We start from the raw sequence: 14,052 nt of genomic DNA, 5'->3' as shown, positions 1-14,052 counted from the left end.
GAATGGAAATGCCTTATAAGCAGCAGAAGAAATATATTATCATCTAAATGCCAAATGAATAATTTGACATAAAAGTTAGCTCAACCTTACATTATTCCAAAATATTTGATGATATACAAGACCAAAATCGAAGACAGATATAAAGGACTTGGACAAAATGTAAGCTCAACACAATAATTAGCTTGTAATGATACTGGCGAGAACATCGGTCTTACCTCTTGCATAAATTGTGTAAACTAAGCGGATAGCATCAAGCCATCCGTTTAGAGATTCCCATGAGTCAGCAATCTGAAAGGAAGAACAGACAATACTCACTAAAGTTGGATTGCTATTCGTATATTGCTAAATAGCATAGTTGTCAAGTTTTCTGAAAGTGTGAAAGATATCGTTCCTTTAATAAAAGCATGATACTTACCAGAAAAATTGGACCATGGGTAGTATCAATGCAGAGGCCTGCACCTGGTGGTAGAGTCAGATCAGCACATGATGATACAGACACAATATCTGGAATCTCAACTCTGATAGCTGAGTTTTCTTCATTTGTTACTTCTGCAATTGTGCCAGAGAGGCTTCGAGAAACTTGTTTCTGCTCGGCTTTGATGACCTGCTCAATTGGAAAACAGAAAAGGACATAGAGGAAGAAAATGAAAGTCACGAGGATAAACCAACATAAACCAGTAGTATACTGAACCGACTCTGCATAGCAGTTTACATTGATTTTGCCTTGCATGCATAACATCCTGGAATTTATTATGATAGTGATCTACAACAAATATATTTTTGTTCATACTCTATGATTCATTCCATTTAAGTTCAGACATTAAATATCAAAATTTGCTTGAAGAAATGAATCCATTGTTCCAGGAAAAAAGAGAAAATTGAACTTGATATTTATTTGCAATAGACAACGAAAAACCAAAAACCAATCAGCTTTTTACCTGTTGAAGTGCTTCATGATTCAAAAAGAACTCTGTTCTCTTCTAATCACGATGCAGAGCAATTGCGTTTTCTACTGGTGGTGCAGTCATATTTCCCTCTTTGAGATGGGGTAAATGTAACTGTCAAAAATATTGCCAGAAAATAATAGAAAATATAGTGAACCGATAATTGGCAGTTTAAAACAGCACTGATGCACTGACAGAAAGAAATATGAAATGCATGGATTACACTAAAATATATTACTCCAATAATAATCTTAAAAAATCCAGGAAAATGCTAATTAACCAGGAAACAGAGCAAGATATTGTTCTCATTGCCAACAGACTCAACAATGCTTACGGAATGTTCAATCAATTTAGAAGAGAATAAACCTCAAATATAAAGTTCAAAGATCAATACTGACCATTGAACGAACAAGCTTCAAGGCACTGCTGTAAACCTGTAAAGTTTAAAACGTCAAATTAGAAGATATCCACAAACTGAGAAGTCAAATTGCATAACCCTGAAACTTTAAATTAAGGAGAAAAAGAGGTATATCATTATCTTTCTTGTAAATTTATGTCGAAAGTTTTCATTTGCCAATAATTATGCCACCTATATAGCCTAAAAGTGATATTAAATCTAACCAAAACTTTGTGGTCCAAAATAGAACCAGACTCGATCTCATGTCTTCAAGTTCTGTTTTAGAAACAGATGAACTGATCTAAAAATCAAGAAAAAATAGAATCAGACCCGATCTACCATCTAGCAAGAAAAACGCAAGAACTAGACTCGATTTAGAAATCAAATAAGTGAAAATTAACAGAAAAAATACCTGTTGATGACAGAGAGAGAACTATATGGAAATCCCAACAACAGAGAACCAATTCTTCCAAAATTGGAAAACAAATTACATGAACAACTAATTAACAAAAAACCCCAAATCCCAATTTCAGCACCCAGATTAACCTGAATTCTCATGAGAAGATCAGAACTATGTTTTTTATGGAAACGGTTATCCCGAAAACTCTGATGAGCCATTTCCACCTTAGAAAGCTCTTCCGGGGTTCCTGATTCAGGGCAGAATTCTCAGGCTTGATGAACGTCGGTGTCTGGTGTTAAGAATCGGTGTTGGCTGATGGCAAGTAGAAGATCAGGTGTCAAGGATAGGGGAAGGGGAAGGGGAAGGGGAAGGGGAAGGGGAAGGGAAAGGGAAAGGAAAATTTTCCTGAAAATGTCTTACCGAATTAGAAACGGTAAGACATTTTCCAAAACTAAAGGCTTCTTTTTCCCGTGTTTGTAATTGGTTTTACATGAGGAAAATATTTTCCAGCAAACAAACACCGAAAAATGTGGAAAATCAATTCCGGAAAATATTTTCCCCTATCAAACAGACCCTTATTGTTGCACATGACATTAATGCATTAGTTTTTACATCTTCAACTCTATTCAATTCCACAACAACCACAACGTTGGAAATCAATTTGGGACTATAAATACCAGCTTCCAAAGGTTCAACAACAGGAGAGAGTAAAAATATCAAAAAGTAATCTTATCAGTGCTTCAATTCTTCATATTTTTATTATATACACTTGTGAGCATTTAATGTTTTCTATCAACTCAAGTGTTTTCTTTATCTTAGTGCTTAATTGGCAAACATATTAATCTTGTAAAGATTGTTTCTTTGTTTGCTCTTTTGAAAAGGTTTGTATATTAAGATTTGGATAGAAATCTTAAGGGAGTTGTAAGGTTAAACCTTCTCCTCAAAGATTTATCAAATTAGTGAATTTGAGAAAATTCTTAGTTGTGGAAAGCTAAAGTAGTGGAGTAGGCAATTAATACAGAACCACTCTAAATTCTTGTGTTCATTATTTCATATTTTTTCTTTTACTTTCACGAATTTTTAAAAGGCCAATTTACCCCTCTTGACTATTTCGGTTGATTAATCAAGCTAACAAATTTGATTGACTCGTGAACCAGTACAAATTAATTAAATCGAGCTAAAAACTGAATTGGTCTTGAATCAAATTTTATAACTTTTAATAATTTTATTTTTTTAATAATTTCTTTAATTTAAACCGGACAAATTGATTTAACCAGTCAAACCAATCAGATCAGGAACTGATGATCTGACCAATTCAACCACTAGTTCAATTCTAAAACCTTGATTTCAACAAATGTTCGCAATTGACTAAAACAAAATTAATTTAAAATACTTAATTTGTATGATAATTATAAAATGAAAAATATTTAAAAATATAATAAATCATTTGATATATTCATGATTAATTTTTCATTTTTGAAAAAAAAAACAACAATTAATAACTACAACTTAAAACATTGCCTAAAATAATCAGTTGTACAATATTTTTCCACCTACTACAACATGGGTGTACAAATTTCTAATTCCATACTTGCTACAATTTAGCTTGAACTTTGTATCAATTCATCAACTAAATTTATATGTTTGAACTCAACCACTATAATCTATATTAATAGGGGTAAATTTCCTAGCTTTGTTATTATTAATGTAATAAGAAAGAAAATAGTACCCTATTATCTTTTTGTCGTAACACCACAACCAAAATAATTAATCCTCTCGTTGCAAGTGCTCTCCAAAGAGATAAATAACTGATTATAAAACGTGTTTCATTTCCATGATCGAAGAACCAACCCCTAATCACATGATTAAGGAATAAAGTGAGCATCAACCACACATCTTAAAGTTAAATTATCTTATTATTATATCGCTGACTACCGGCCCACACTTCTTGGGTTTCATCCTAGTAAGTAGTTTGGTTTCATGCATACACACTAACTGACCATAACTATGCATAGTTTTTTAGTAGTAAACCAACAAAGGACGCTTCCACAAAATCATTTGTCACATATCAAGCAATCAACTCTGATCCATTGGTTGTTTCAATTAGAGTGAATTGTGTCGCAATGTTTGCTCCAATTGCTGTGAACTTTGTCGCAATGGTCTTTCGGAATTGTGACATGTTTGTTGCAATGTGTGTGCAGAATTGTGTTGCCGTTGATGCTGAAGAACGACATCACCCTCCTGAGTCTCAATTTCAGAACTGTTAGATGGTTTAGCACCTGCAGTGACGAGGTTTTTAAACCAAGCTGATTGGAATCTTGGGCTTCCACTGTTTGAATTGCGAAGGGGATTATCACCAGCAGTAGATCCAGATGTTACGCCCACAAGGAAACGGTATGCCACTTTGCTGGCTGATACTATCTCAGTCTTGGCTTGTTTAAACTGCAATAATTACCACGACAGCAATTTTAAACACCAACCATAGTGAGGATTTAAACTTAAGCTGTAGGACCATTCACAACATGCATAGAATTTAGATTCAAGTTTTAACTTATAACCATCCTTTGAAAAGGACAAAGAATCCTTATAACGAATTCATCAATTAAATATCATAATCAACTCAAGCGATATACAGAAAAAGAGACCAAGCTATGTCAGGAAGCACATGATTACCTGTACAAAAGCATCTACATGCAAAGTGCAAATATATATGATATATATTTATGTAATAGTCATACGAGTATATCTTGACAAGCATTGCCTGTCTAGTCATGGAAATGTAGTGACTTTTGGCAGATTATTACAATTGTGAACTAATGAAGGGACTCTTACCCGTAAGGCAGTATTTTCTGCCATTTCTATTGCAGCATCACCAGTGTTGGCAAAACGATTGACCCAACCTGTTAAAAAATTGTAAGAACAAGCAAGCCACCTAAATTGTCAGTGCACTGATAAAAAACATGCCCTATTCACTCTTAGTGGTCACATCTTATCTCTCAAATACAGCCAGCGATTGACCTGCCTGCCAAGTGAAATGAAAGTATATGATTGCCCCTAGCTTCACACCCTAATACAAACAGTTTTCCTCAGATATTCAGGTTCATCACTGAAATACATGGATGATAGAACAGGAGCGGTACAGAACCAACTCATATTTACCGCTCACAAGCTAATAGGTACCATTAACCACAACATTCTTCACCACTTTACATCAAGCAAGAGACCAGACATGAGTTACATGAGGTGAGGCATATAATAACGTTTTGATATCATACTTGCCATCCGATGAACAACTGTATCCAATAATGGAATAATGCTCATCAAAGAAAAAGATACCTCTCCACGACAAGTCAACTAAAACCTATATTAAAGAACTTGGCCATCTGCCAGTGGGATACAAAGTTACAGGGATAAGTAAAGCAGTAATCATTAAGGTTTCCTACAGCTGTTCAATCCATCAAAAAGAATTCAAGTTCAACAAATCTTAAGTTTACCTGGAAGCTTTTGGACACCAAGCCTTTCGCATAACTCGTCACAGAAGTGGTTGCAATTTTTGGATAACAAGTCGTAGGAAGTTCCAGGCCATTCTCTACTAAGTTCACACAAGATCTGGTTTACCTTGAATACTGAAGAGTTAGTTCTTCCAAGGACCATGAACTCTCGATATGTATACAATGGATTTTTTCTAGAAGGACAACAAAAAACACCAGACCCTTGCTCACAGAATCCAAAAGACCATTCATCATCTCCATATACCTGCCAATAAGGCAAATAAAGTTATTGAGCTTGACAAAGAAAGGCATCAATAACAAATTTATGATTAAAAAAAAAAGAGGGTACTGTAAAGTTGACCACCAAAATTTTTATATCCATTCTAGTATGCCAAAGTTTGACCACTTAAATACTATTTGAAAATGCTCACTTTGGAGAACTAACATGTGATATGATATCCATAAAGAAACATTCAGATAAAAGAAAGTAGACCATAGAAAACAACAATGAAAATTTAACTACTTAGAACTACAAGAAACCAGAAGAGATACTGTTCTCTATATCTATCCCCAGTTAACATAATTTAGATGCATGATTCCCCAAGATAAAGTAGAATAGTGGGAAAGTTCTATAAGTTCTTTCAAATAAAACTAGAAAAAGATGAAAAGAACTGACAACAACCTAACATCTAGTAGCAAAAAAGATGCAGAAGCCCTCTACTATGTAAAAACTTTGGCCAAAGCCTAGCAACTCGTCTCATTGAAAGTTCTTTAGTGCTATGTTTGGAAACATGAATTGAGGATTTGGATTTGAATTTCATTTGTCATATAAATTTGAGAATTAAATGCATACATTATGAATAAATTAGTTAAAGTTCAAAATGATTGTCTATTTGAAAGCCATAAAAACATAAATTCAAAATACGCCACTATATTGGTTTCTAACAAATCTATAATTTGAAAAATAATCTTGAATATCACATTAATATATGTTTTATCGCACATCGATCACTATTTGTGAAATCCAAATTTCCAATCGCATCAAATTCGATAAATTAGGATGACATAAAAATATTAACATTTCCTCTGCAGAGTAACCATAAATTGTTTCTTTGTGGCATTCTCCTTTCCTTTCCGATCTACCTTGAAAGTTGAAACTATTCCTTTAAGGCAAAATAAAGATTTAAAGCGCCCTTTTCTTTAATAAATCTTTATCTACATCGTACAGCAATACTTTAAATGCAACAAGCAGAATACATGTTATCCAAAATCAACATCAAAATATTTGCATTACGTAATTGAACAAGTTAACCCCTAGAAATTCCACGAGAATTTTCCAAACCGTAAAACCTAGGTCTCGTTTAGCACAATAGCAAAGAATGTAAAAAAATGCAAAATTCAGAAAGAGAGAAAGAAAGAAGAGACCTGAATGGCGCTGTGGAAGATACCACCGAGGCCGATCCTATCCTTGAAGATCTTGTTGATATGAACAATGGTGTTGTTCGTTTTATCCGATCCGCTGTTGGTCACATCGTATATATGTAACATCACCTCTGCCATCTTCACCTACAAAACCCTAACACCTCCGTCTATTGGAAACTTTCGACGCACCAGAAAACCCTAATCCCTAATCCCTACTCTCTCTTTCTTTTTCTCTCCTTAAGCTTCGAAATCCAATAATTCAATTCTATTTAAAAACAAAAACGCCTCACTCTTTCGCACTTTGCTTTTATTTTCCCTCTGTATAGGGATTTTTAATGTACAATTTTCTTACGTAGTTTTTTTTTTCTGCCACGAAAATGCTGAAATCTTAGAATCTCTCTCAAATTCTAATTCTAATTATGATTCTCAAGATTAGGTCAAATCTCAAGATTTAGATAAGAGAGAGAATGAGGGAAATTCTTGTTCATAAAATGAAATCCAAGCTATGAAAAAATGGAACTGTTATTGATTCAGTTGAGAGAGAGAGAGAGAGAGAGAGAAAGGACATTTTGATTTTGACTGCAATTTGAAAGAAGATGAAGAAAATTGCGGAAACGGGCAGATGGTTACTTACGTCGCGCACTTCGTTTCTTTTAAGTTTAAATTTCTCAAAGCTACCTCTACTCCTTCAAATTTTAAAATTTCGTCCTTGAATTTCTGTATTTTTTTTATTTAAAATTCTTGCTCCATCTTAAAATTAACAATGTCAAAAGTAAATGAGCTTTTAAAAATATAAACAAAAATTCTAAAATTCAATGTGATCTAAATCGGATTGGATCGACCAGCCGAACTGAGAATTAGTTGGGGTATCAGTCCGATGAGAGGTAAAATATCAGTTTGACCTACGAAACAATACAAATTGGTTGAGCCAAGTTAAAAAAATTTATTAAACCAAAAAGTTTATCAATTTCAAACTAATATGACCAATTGGTTCTTAGAATGAGCAATTCGACTGGTTCAAAGTAAATAATTTATTAAAAAGTTAAAAATAAAAATATTTAAAAAATTTATAAAAAGCAGTTCAATTACCAGTTCGACTGATTTTTTAGTCCGGTTCAACCAATCCATACTGATTTACAGGTCAGCTGGTTTTTAAAATTTTTAAATTTTTCTAGCCCTCAACATTTACAAATTTATGTCAATTTGGTTCATACACTTTAAAAGCACGTAATTTTTTAAAAAAATTTCTTATTTAGAAAAACATAAAATTTAAACAATTGTGATTTTTAAAAAATAAAAACTCTTTAAAATTCAAAAATAAAAATAAAAAAGGTTTTTTGTTTTTTTTTATTTTTTTATTTTAATTTTTTTCATAATTTTTTATTTCAAATAAATTATATATTTTTTAATTTTTATGTTTTTTTAATATATAAAAAATTACTTTTTAAGTGTTTTTTATGTAATTTTAAAGGATAAGGACCAAATTAATTAAAAAATAGAATGTTGAGGGTTAAAAAAGTTATTTTACCCTTTAATGGAAAAATTAAATGGAGAGATCAAAATTTTTAAATAAAAAAATTACAAGGATTCAGTGTATCAAAATTAAAGTCTAAGGACTAAATTTTAATTTCAAAAAATATAAGAACTTTTGACATATTTAAACTTTTCTTTTACAATTTCACACACTGAGTTATGTGAACAAATCGCAACTCCAAGTCGGAAATGAGTTAAGATGCTTCCGCGTCTTCACGTTACGCCATTTTTTTCCCCACATAGTTGATTATCGATGTTCATTGATGTGGTTATATTGGAGTCAATTCGAATCTTGAGATTTAATTTTATTAAATTTTATGTAACAACCATATATATTTTTGGTTAAATCTTAATGTTTTAATTTCAACATTTGATCTATTGGTTAAGAGGGCTTATTCTGTTCACGTTGTGGGTTCAAGTTATATAAATTACCTACTAATGGTATTCGTATGTGATAGTGATTTGCACTTGCTCGTGGTGCGTGAGTTGTGCAAACAAAATCATATTATTTTAGATTTAAATCTCACAATGTATGATTCTACTGGTTTTATATTTTTTAAAAATCTTTAAAATACAAAATCACACTCATAAATCATAATATTCTAATGATTTTTGTAGTCTTTTTCATCTGAATTAATATTCCAACAGGAGCTGATAATTGATTAACTCGTAAAAACAACTAAGTTGAATATTTAAATAATAGTATAGATATATAGTTACTTAAGTTGGTCCAAAATATGAGCTTCAAAATTTATCAAAATTTATCCATATTTATAAATTACTTAATTGAACAAAAGGCCCTTAAACTATATCATTTATTTGAGTTAGGTACCTAAATTTTTTTTGGTCAAACTAGATATCTAAACTTTATTTCATAATCAAAGTTAGCCCTTACCATTACACTCTGTTTAAAAAAAAGCCAAAATCAATCAAAAACCACCACATCACCACTTCATTAAAATCTAATTAAATATAAAATTATATTAATATTAATTAAAAATCGTGGTGTGCAAAGCTCCAGGCCTTGCCGGGGGGCACTTCAGTGTTCGAGCATCAAGGTAGATGCAAAATGAATTGATGCTGGCAGTTATAAGGTTCCATAGAGCAACAACGTGACGGCGGTAAGGTCCTTCGAGGTGACACCTCCAAGAGGTTTAAGGTGTAAGACCATTGCTCGGCTACGACAACCATTTTAGCCCACTGGAACTATAAAAACGGGGTAGTCCATCGAGATAGCAAACACGGGGTAGTCCGTCGGGATAGTAAACACAGGGTAGTCCATCGGGACAGTAAACACAGAGTAATCCACTGGGACAGTAAAAAAAAGGGTAGTCTGCTGGGATAGTAAACACGGTAGTCCTCCAGGACAGTAAACACAGGGTAGTCCATCGGGACAGTAAACATGAGGTAGTCCGCTAAGACAATAAACACAGGGTAGTCCAGCGGGACAATAAACATGTGAATTATGAGGTGTAAGACTATAGTTCAACTATGGCAACATGTGGAGTCCTCTGAGACATTAAACATTGGGTGGTCCATCAGGACAATAAGCACATGTGATTAATCAGGACACTAACGGTGGGAAATTTTGCAAACAAGGAAGAAAGGATAGAAAAAAATGAAAGTGTGGGACACAATAGTTAGCTAGCGGGTTGAAGGAATCTGCCAATGAATGGAAAGTGTATGAAAGTGGGGAAAGACTATTAGAATATTAGTTGTAAAAGCCAGTAAGGCATATGGATAGTAACCCATTAAGAAATAGTCATGGGAGATGACACACCAGTGGTGCCTGATGTACAGTCGAACGAAAGATTGTCTAATCGAGGATTGCAAATAAGGATCCGCCATTAAGAACCATCAAAGGGTGCTCAAAGAAACCCTTTAGGCTAGAGATTAAATGTAAAGTACGCCAGTTAGTCTATAAGGAAAAGAGGAGTTAGTTAGAACCCATTGACAAAGAAGGTCACCGAATGATAGATATGTCTGTTAAGACTATTCCTCTTCAAGGGGAAATTATTGAGAAAGTACCCGCCAAATGGCTAGTTCCGTAGGGAAACAACATAAGGGAGAAATCTTGAACGTAAATGATCACTTCGATCGCCTAGATAATATTTTTCCTTGTTCACTAATAAATCGACTAATTAAACTCATGTTTCTATAATCAATTCGATCCCCCGATTGAATCTGGGGCAAATCCCTACGAAAAGATCGCTTGGATTTAAGAAAGAGTCGTTTGGATTTATCCATGATTTCTTTATTCCTTATTTCTAAAAAGAATCCTATCCCTATCTCTATTTTTAAAATCCTATTTTGAAAATTCAAATTATAGAATTAATATAATAAATAAGATTTGGTTTGTTTATTTTATTATTTATCATTTAAATATATAGTTTAAATATATATAAATTAAAATATATTAATAATATATAAATAATATTAATAATATAATAATATAGCAAGAAAATATGCGTTATATATAACTAATTATATACTTATACTTAATATATTATATACCTAATGTCATATTTTCATATTCTCAGGAAGTGGTGACATACGAGCACTTGATTCGATTTATTTCTTTATCACCCCGTGAATTGTATGTTTGTAAAAATAGGGACAGAATTTCTTCAATTCCAATAGTGTCCCCTTAGCAGGGCCCGGAGCTTCGCACATCACGGTTCACACTCAACAACACCGTATGACGATATCTAACAGAATCACTCTTTCCTAATCCTAACTTCATCTAACCCGACTATATTTCCCACCATGTTTCACAATTTGTAACACACAAGCACAGCCATATGATCACGTAAGCATAGTAACATGGAACACTCCAACTTATACATGTATCACCACAACCATTCTACTCAAATTCATGTTATTCATTCAATATCCCATAAATGAGGTATAGAAACTTATCTGATGCTTCCTTGCCTCCTCAGCTTAGCTTTCCCAGACGCCAAAGCTTCCATTATCTTAAAAGCTAAGCATTATACCCAATGTCATGAGTTAAACTTAGAAATTTCAATTTAAAACATAAGTTTCCAAAAATATGCATAATCTTTAAAATGATTTCTGGAAATTCTTATATTCGCTTCCTTAACCTTACATATATTGAAGGACTAAGAACATTACCAGCTTGTTGGATACTCTACTTTCTTGACTCAAAACTCATGCTCACCGCTCTATGCAAAGATTCCTATAATTATATCTTCTTTGAAGTAACCAAGGAAGAAGATATAGAAGAGAAGAAAGTGAAACAGAATTGAGATGAACCCTCTCCTAAAAGTCACCTCTGAACTATTTATAGCCCTTTTCGCATAGTCTTCAACCATATAAAATCCATCTATTTACAATTATTGTGTCTCCCGCTAAGAATCAGTTGTTTTGAGTCCAACCAAACCAGCATTGGATTTCAACCAAGTCCTAAATCGGTTATTATCTTCTCCTGATTTTCCAGTAGAGGCCGCCAACTTATAGCTTCTTTCAATTTAACCCTTCAATTATTTCTTAATTTTTGGACTTAGTGGAAATAGGGTGTGCCACTAGCCTTTTGGTATTTGTACTTGGCAAGTCAATAGCTAAAACACTATAGTATCAGGGCAAGGTAGCAATATATAGGGTTTATGTATTGATACCTCTACCCCAGACTTGGCCAACTACATTGTTTTAGCTTGTTTTGACTCTTAAGGGATCGTTTTAGGTCCCTAAACACCTCCAAAACGATTATTGCTGATTTTAAATTTTTTTTAAAGCCTACAAATTATTTTAACTTGATTCAGTGAAATTTATTAAATTTCTTCAAGATTTTAAGTCTTAAATATTCCTAAGATTTTTGTTAGGTTTGTGCTCCAATGGCATCTCTCATCCATATCAAACATCAGGACCGGTAAGGGATTTTACCTATTACTTTTTCCCTATTTTTCTTGATGTTTTAATTTTCTTTATGATTTTTCAAGAATTCTTTATCTTTTTTCATGATTGAATTGGTGGTCAACTAGTTGACGCGAAAATTGGTGATCTGACCGATTAGACTGTCGATTTGAGTTTTACAAAATTACACATTACCCAATATGTATTCATATGATCACTAGTTAAAAAGATGAAAAGAACAATAATCTCTTGACGTAAAACAAAACATTTAGTTACCACAATTCCTTCATATGATATTGTCCATGATTTGTTAGGTAGGTTCATTTGATTCGTTAGATAATTTTTTTATTTTAAATTTTAATGTTGTGTAAGTTGGAAACACGAAAATATACACACTTTTTTATGCCCTTTTTTAACTCAAATTCATACAATTTCGTAGTAATTCTTGTCGAAAAATATATAATAATTATAAAATAATTAAATTGTACTTAAATTATTAACATGTTTAATTTTAATAAATTTTATAATAAATTTTGATTTATTTTTGACAGATTCGCACAAAGGGCGAAAATTGGCTCAACAGACACTGTTGGAAGCACAAAACCGAGAAGCAATTTTGAAGCCTTGAGACAAATTAATTTCTCAGCTTAAGATGGTCCAAATTATGAATATTAATTCATAATATAATTTATTTTAATTTTAATCTAATTTATTTTGGGTTAAATAATTATTATTAATTAATTATGAAAAGAGACTCAATTGTGCTAAACCGAGAAAACCGATCCAACTGAGCAATGGGCTACCCAAAACCATCCAACATGCTGACCCAATCAGATTATTTAGTTGATTATTTGGCTTGCAAAACAGCCTTGAAGCTTTCTTGAAACTGCATTCAAACCCCTCTATTATTCAAGTCTTTGTAGATTTGGCCCTAGCTAAATTTAGCAAGTTGGAAAGCTTCAAACTTGCCACATGTGTGGCCAGCCAAGGGGGAGTCTATGGCTGCTGATTTTTTGCTATTTTTAGCAGCCTACTCAACCTATAAATACCCCACTTGGCTGCTCATTTCAAACACACCTCTTATCCTTTCATTTCAAAACCCTTTCATTTGTTCTTCTTTTTCCCTTCCATTCCCTTGCCGTTTTCCCCTCTTGGAAAAGGGCCCTTCAACCACCGTTGGAAATAGAATTCAAGTGCTCGTAGAAGCCTCGGTTTAACAAGAACAAGAGAAGAAGGAGGAGCAGGCAAACTAGTCAAGCTTCGGAGAAACACCGGATTTGATTTTAGTTCCCTATCCTTTTATTTTTATTGTTGTTGTTAAGAACATGCCTATGAATACTTGTTATGTAGATCTGTTTAATTTAATTAATATGGCTTAAATTAATTCATGTTAGGTTGATTGCATTTCGTCCACTTAAGCTATTAAAATTGTGTTTGTATTGTTATATGCCTTGGTAAGTTGTTTGATTAAGTTATTCTTGCATTATAATTGTAAGGTAACTAATGAATTAATTATTTAATCATGTTGAAATTGTAATTAATTGACACAATACTTAATCAGTGCATGTTAATCTTCTAAGGTAGCTGAGGGTTAAATTAGCGACGGTATTAGATGGTACATTAGCCTTGCATAACTTGCAAGATTATTGTGATTAAACTGTTTCAAAGTAGGAATACATTGTTACCTCACTTAATCTTTTATGTGCTTATGAAAATTGATTAATTGTTTGAATTGGCATTGGAAAATATTTAAGAGATTAGTTAATTTAATAGGTACGTATGACAGTAGTTAGCAAATTACCAAGTTGTCGTGAATTTATTCGTAACAACATGAACATGAGCTTAGTAATTCTAAGTTAAGAAATGTAATTAATCTAACACAATTATGTCATATTAATTAAAATCATCTTTTGAAATCGTGCATTGGAACTTTTATTTTTATTTTATTTTATTTTACTTAGTTAAATTGTAGTTTTTTAATCACTTCTTCAA

The 14,052-nt window shown here is 32.6% G+C and overlaps 1 protein-coding gene and 1 pseudogene across 1 annotated transcript; both read right to left on the bottom strand.

The window, feature by feature from the left end:
• LOC107917848 (protein HLB1-like) lies at nt 1-2,378 on the bottom strand (annotated as a pseudogene).
• A 1,172-nt stretch (nt 2,379-3,550) lies between these two features.
• LOC107917845 (uncharacterized) lies at nt 3,551-7,324 on the bottom strand. Its single transcript, XM_016847200.2, has 4 exons — nt 6,658-7,324; nt 5,236-5,497; nt 4,574-4,641; nt 3,551-4,183 (listed from the first exon to the last, which is right to left on the bottom strand). Exons 1-4 carry the CDS (start codon nt 6,790-6,792, stop codon nt 3,845-3,847), a joined length of 804 nt encoding a protein of 267 aa, XP_016702689.1. The 5' UTR covers nt 6,793-7,324; the 3' UTR covers nt 3,551-3,844.
• Nucleotides 7,325-14,052: the final 6,728 nt, after the last annotated feature.

This window comes from Gossypium hirsutum, chromosome D08, assembly GCF_007990345.1.
Source record: "Gossypium hirsutum isolate 1008001.06 chromosome D08, Gossypium_hirsutum_v2.1, whole genome shotgun sequence".
Lineage (NCBI taxonomy): Eukaryota > Viridiplantae > Streptophyta > Magnoliopsida > Malvales > Malvaceae > Gossypium > Gossypium hirsutum.
The sequence above is the reverse complement of the archived record's forward strand: the minus strand, read 5'-3'. Positions and strand labels throughout refer to the sequence as shown.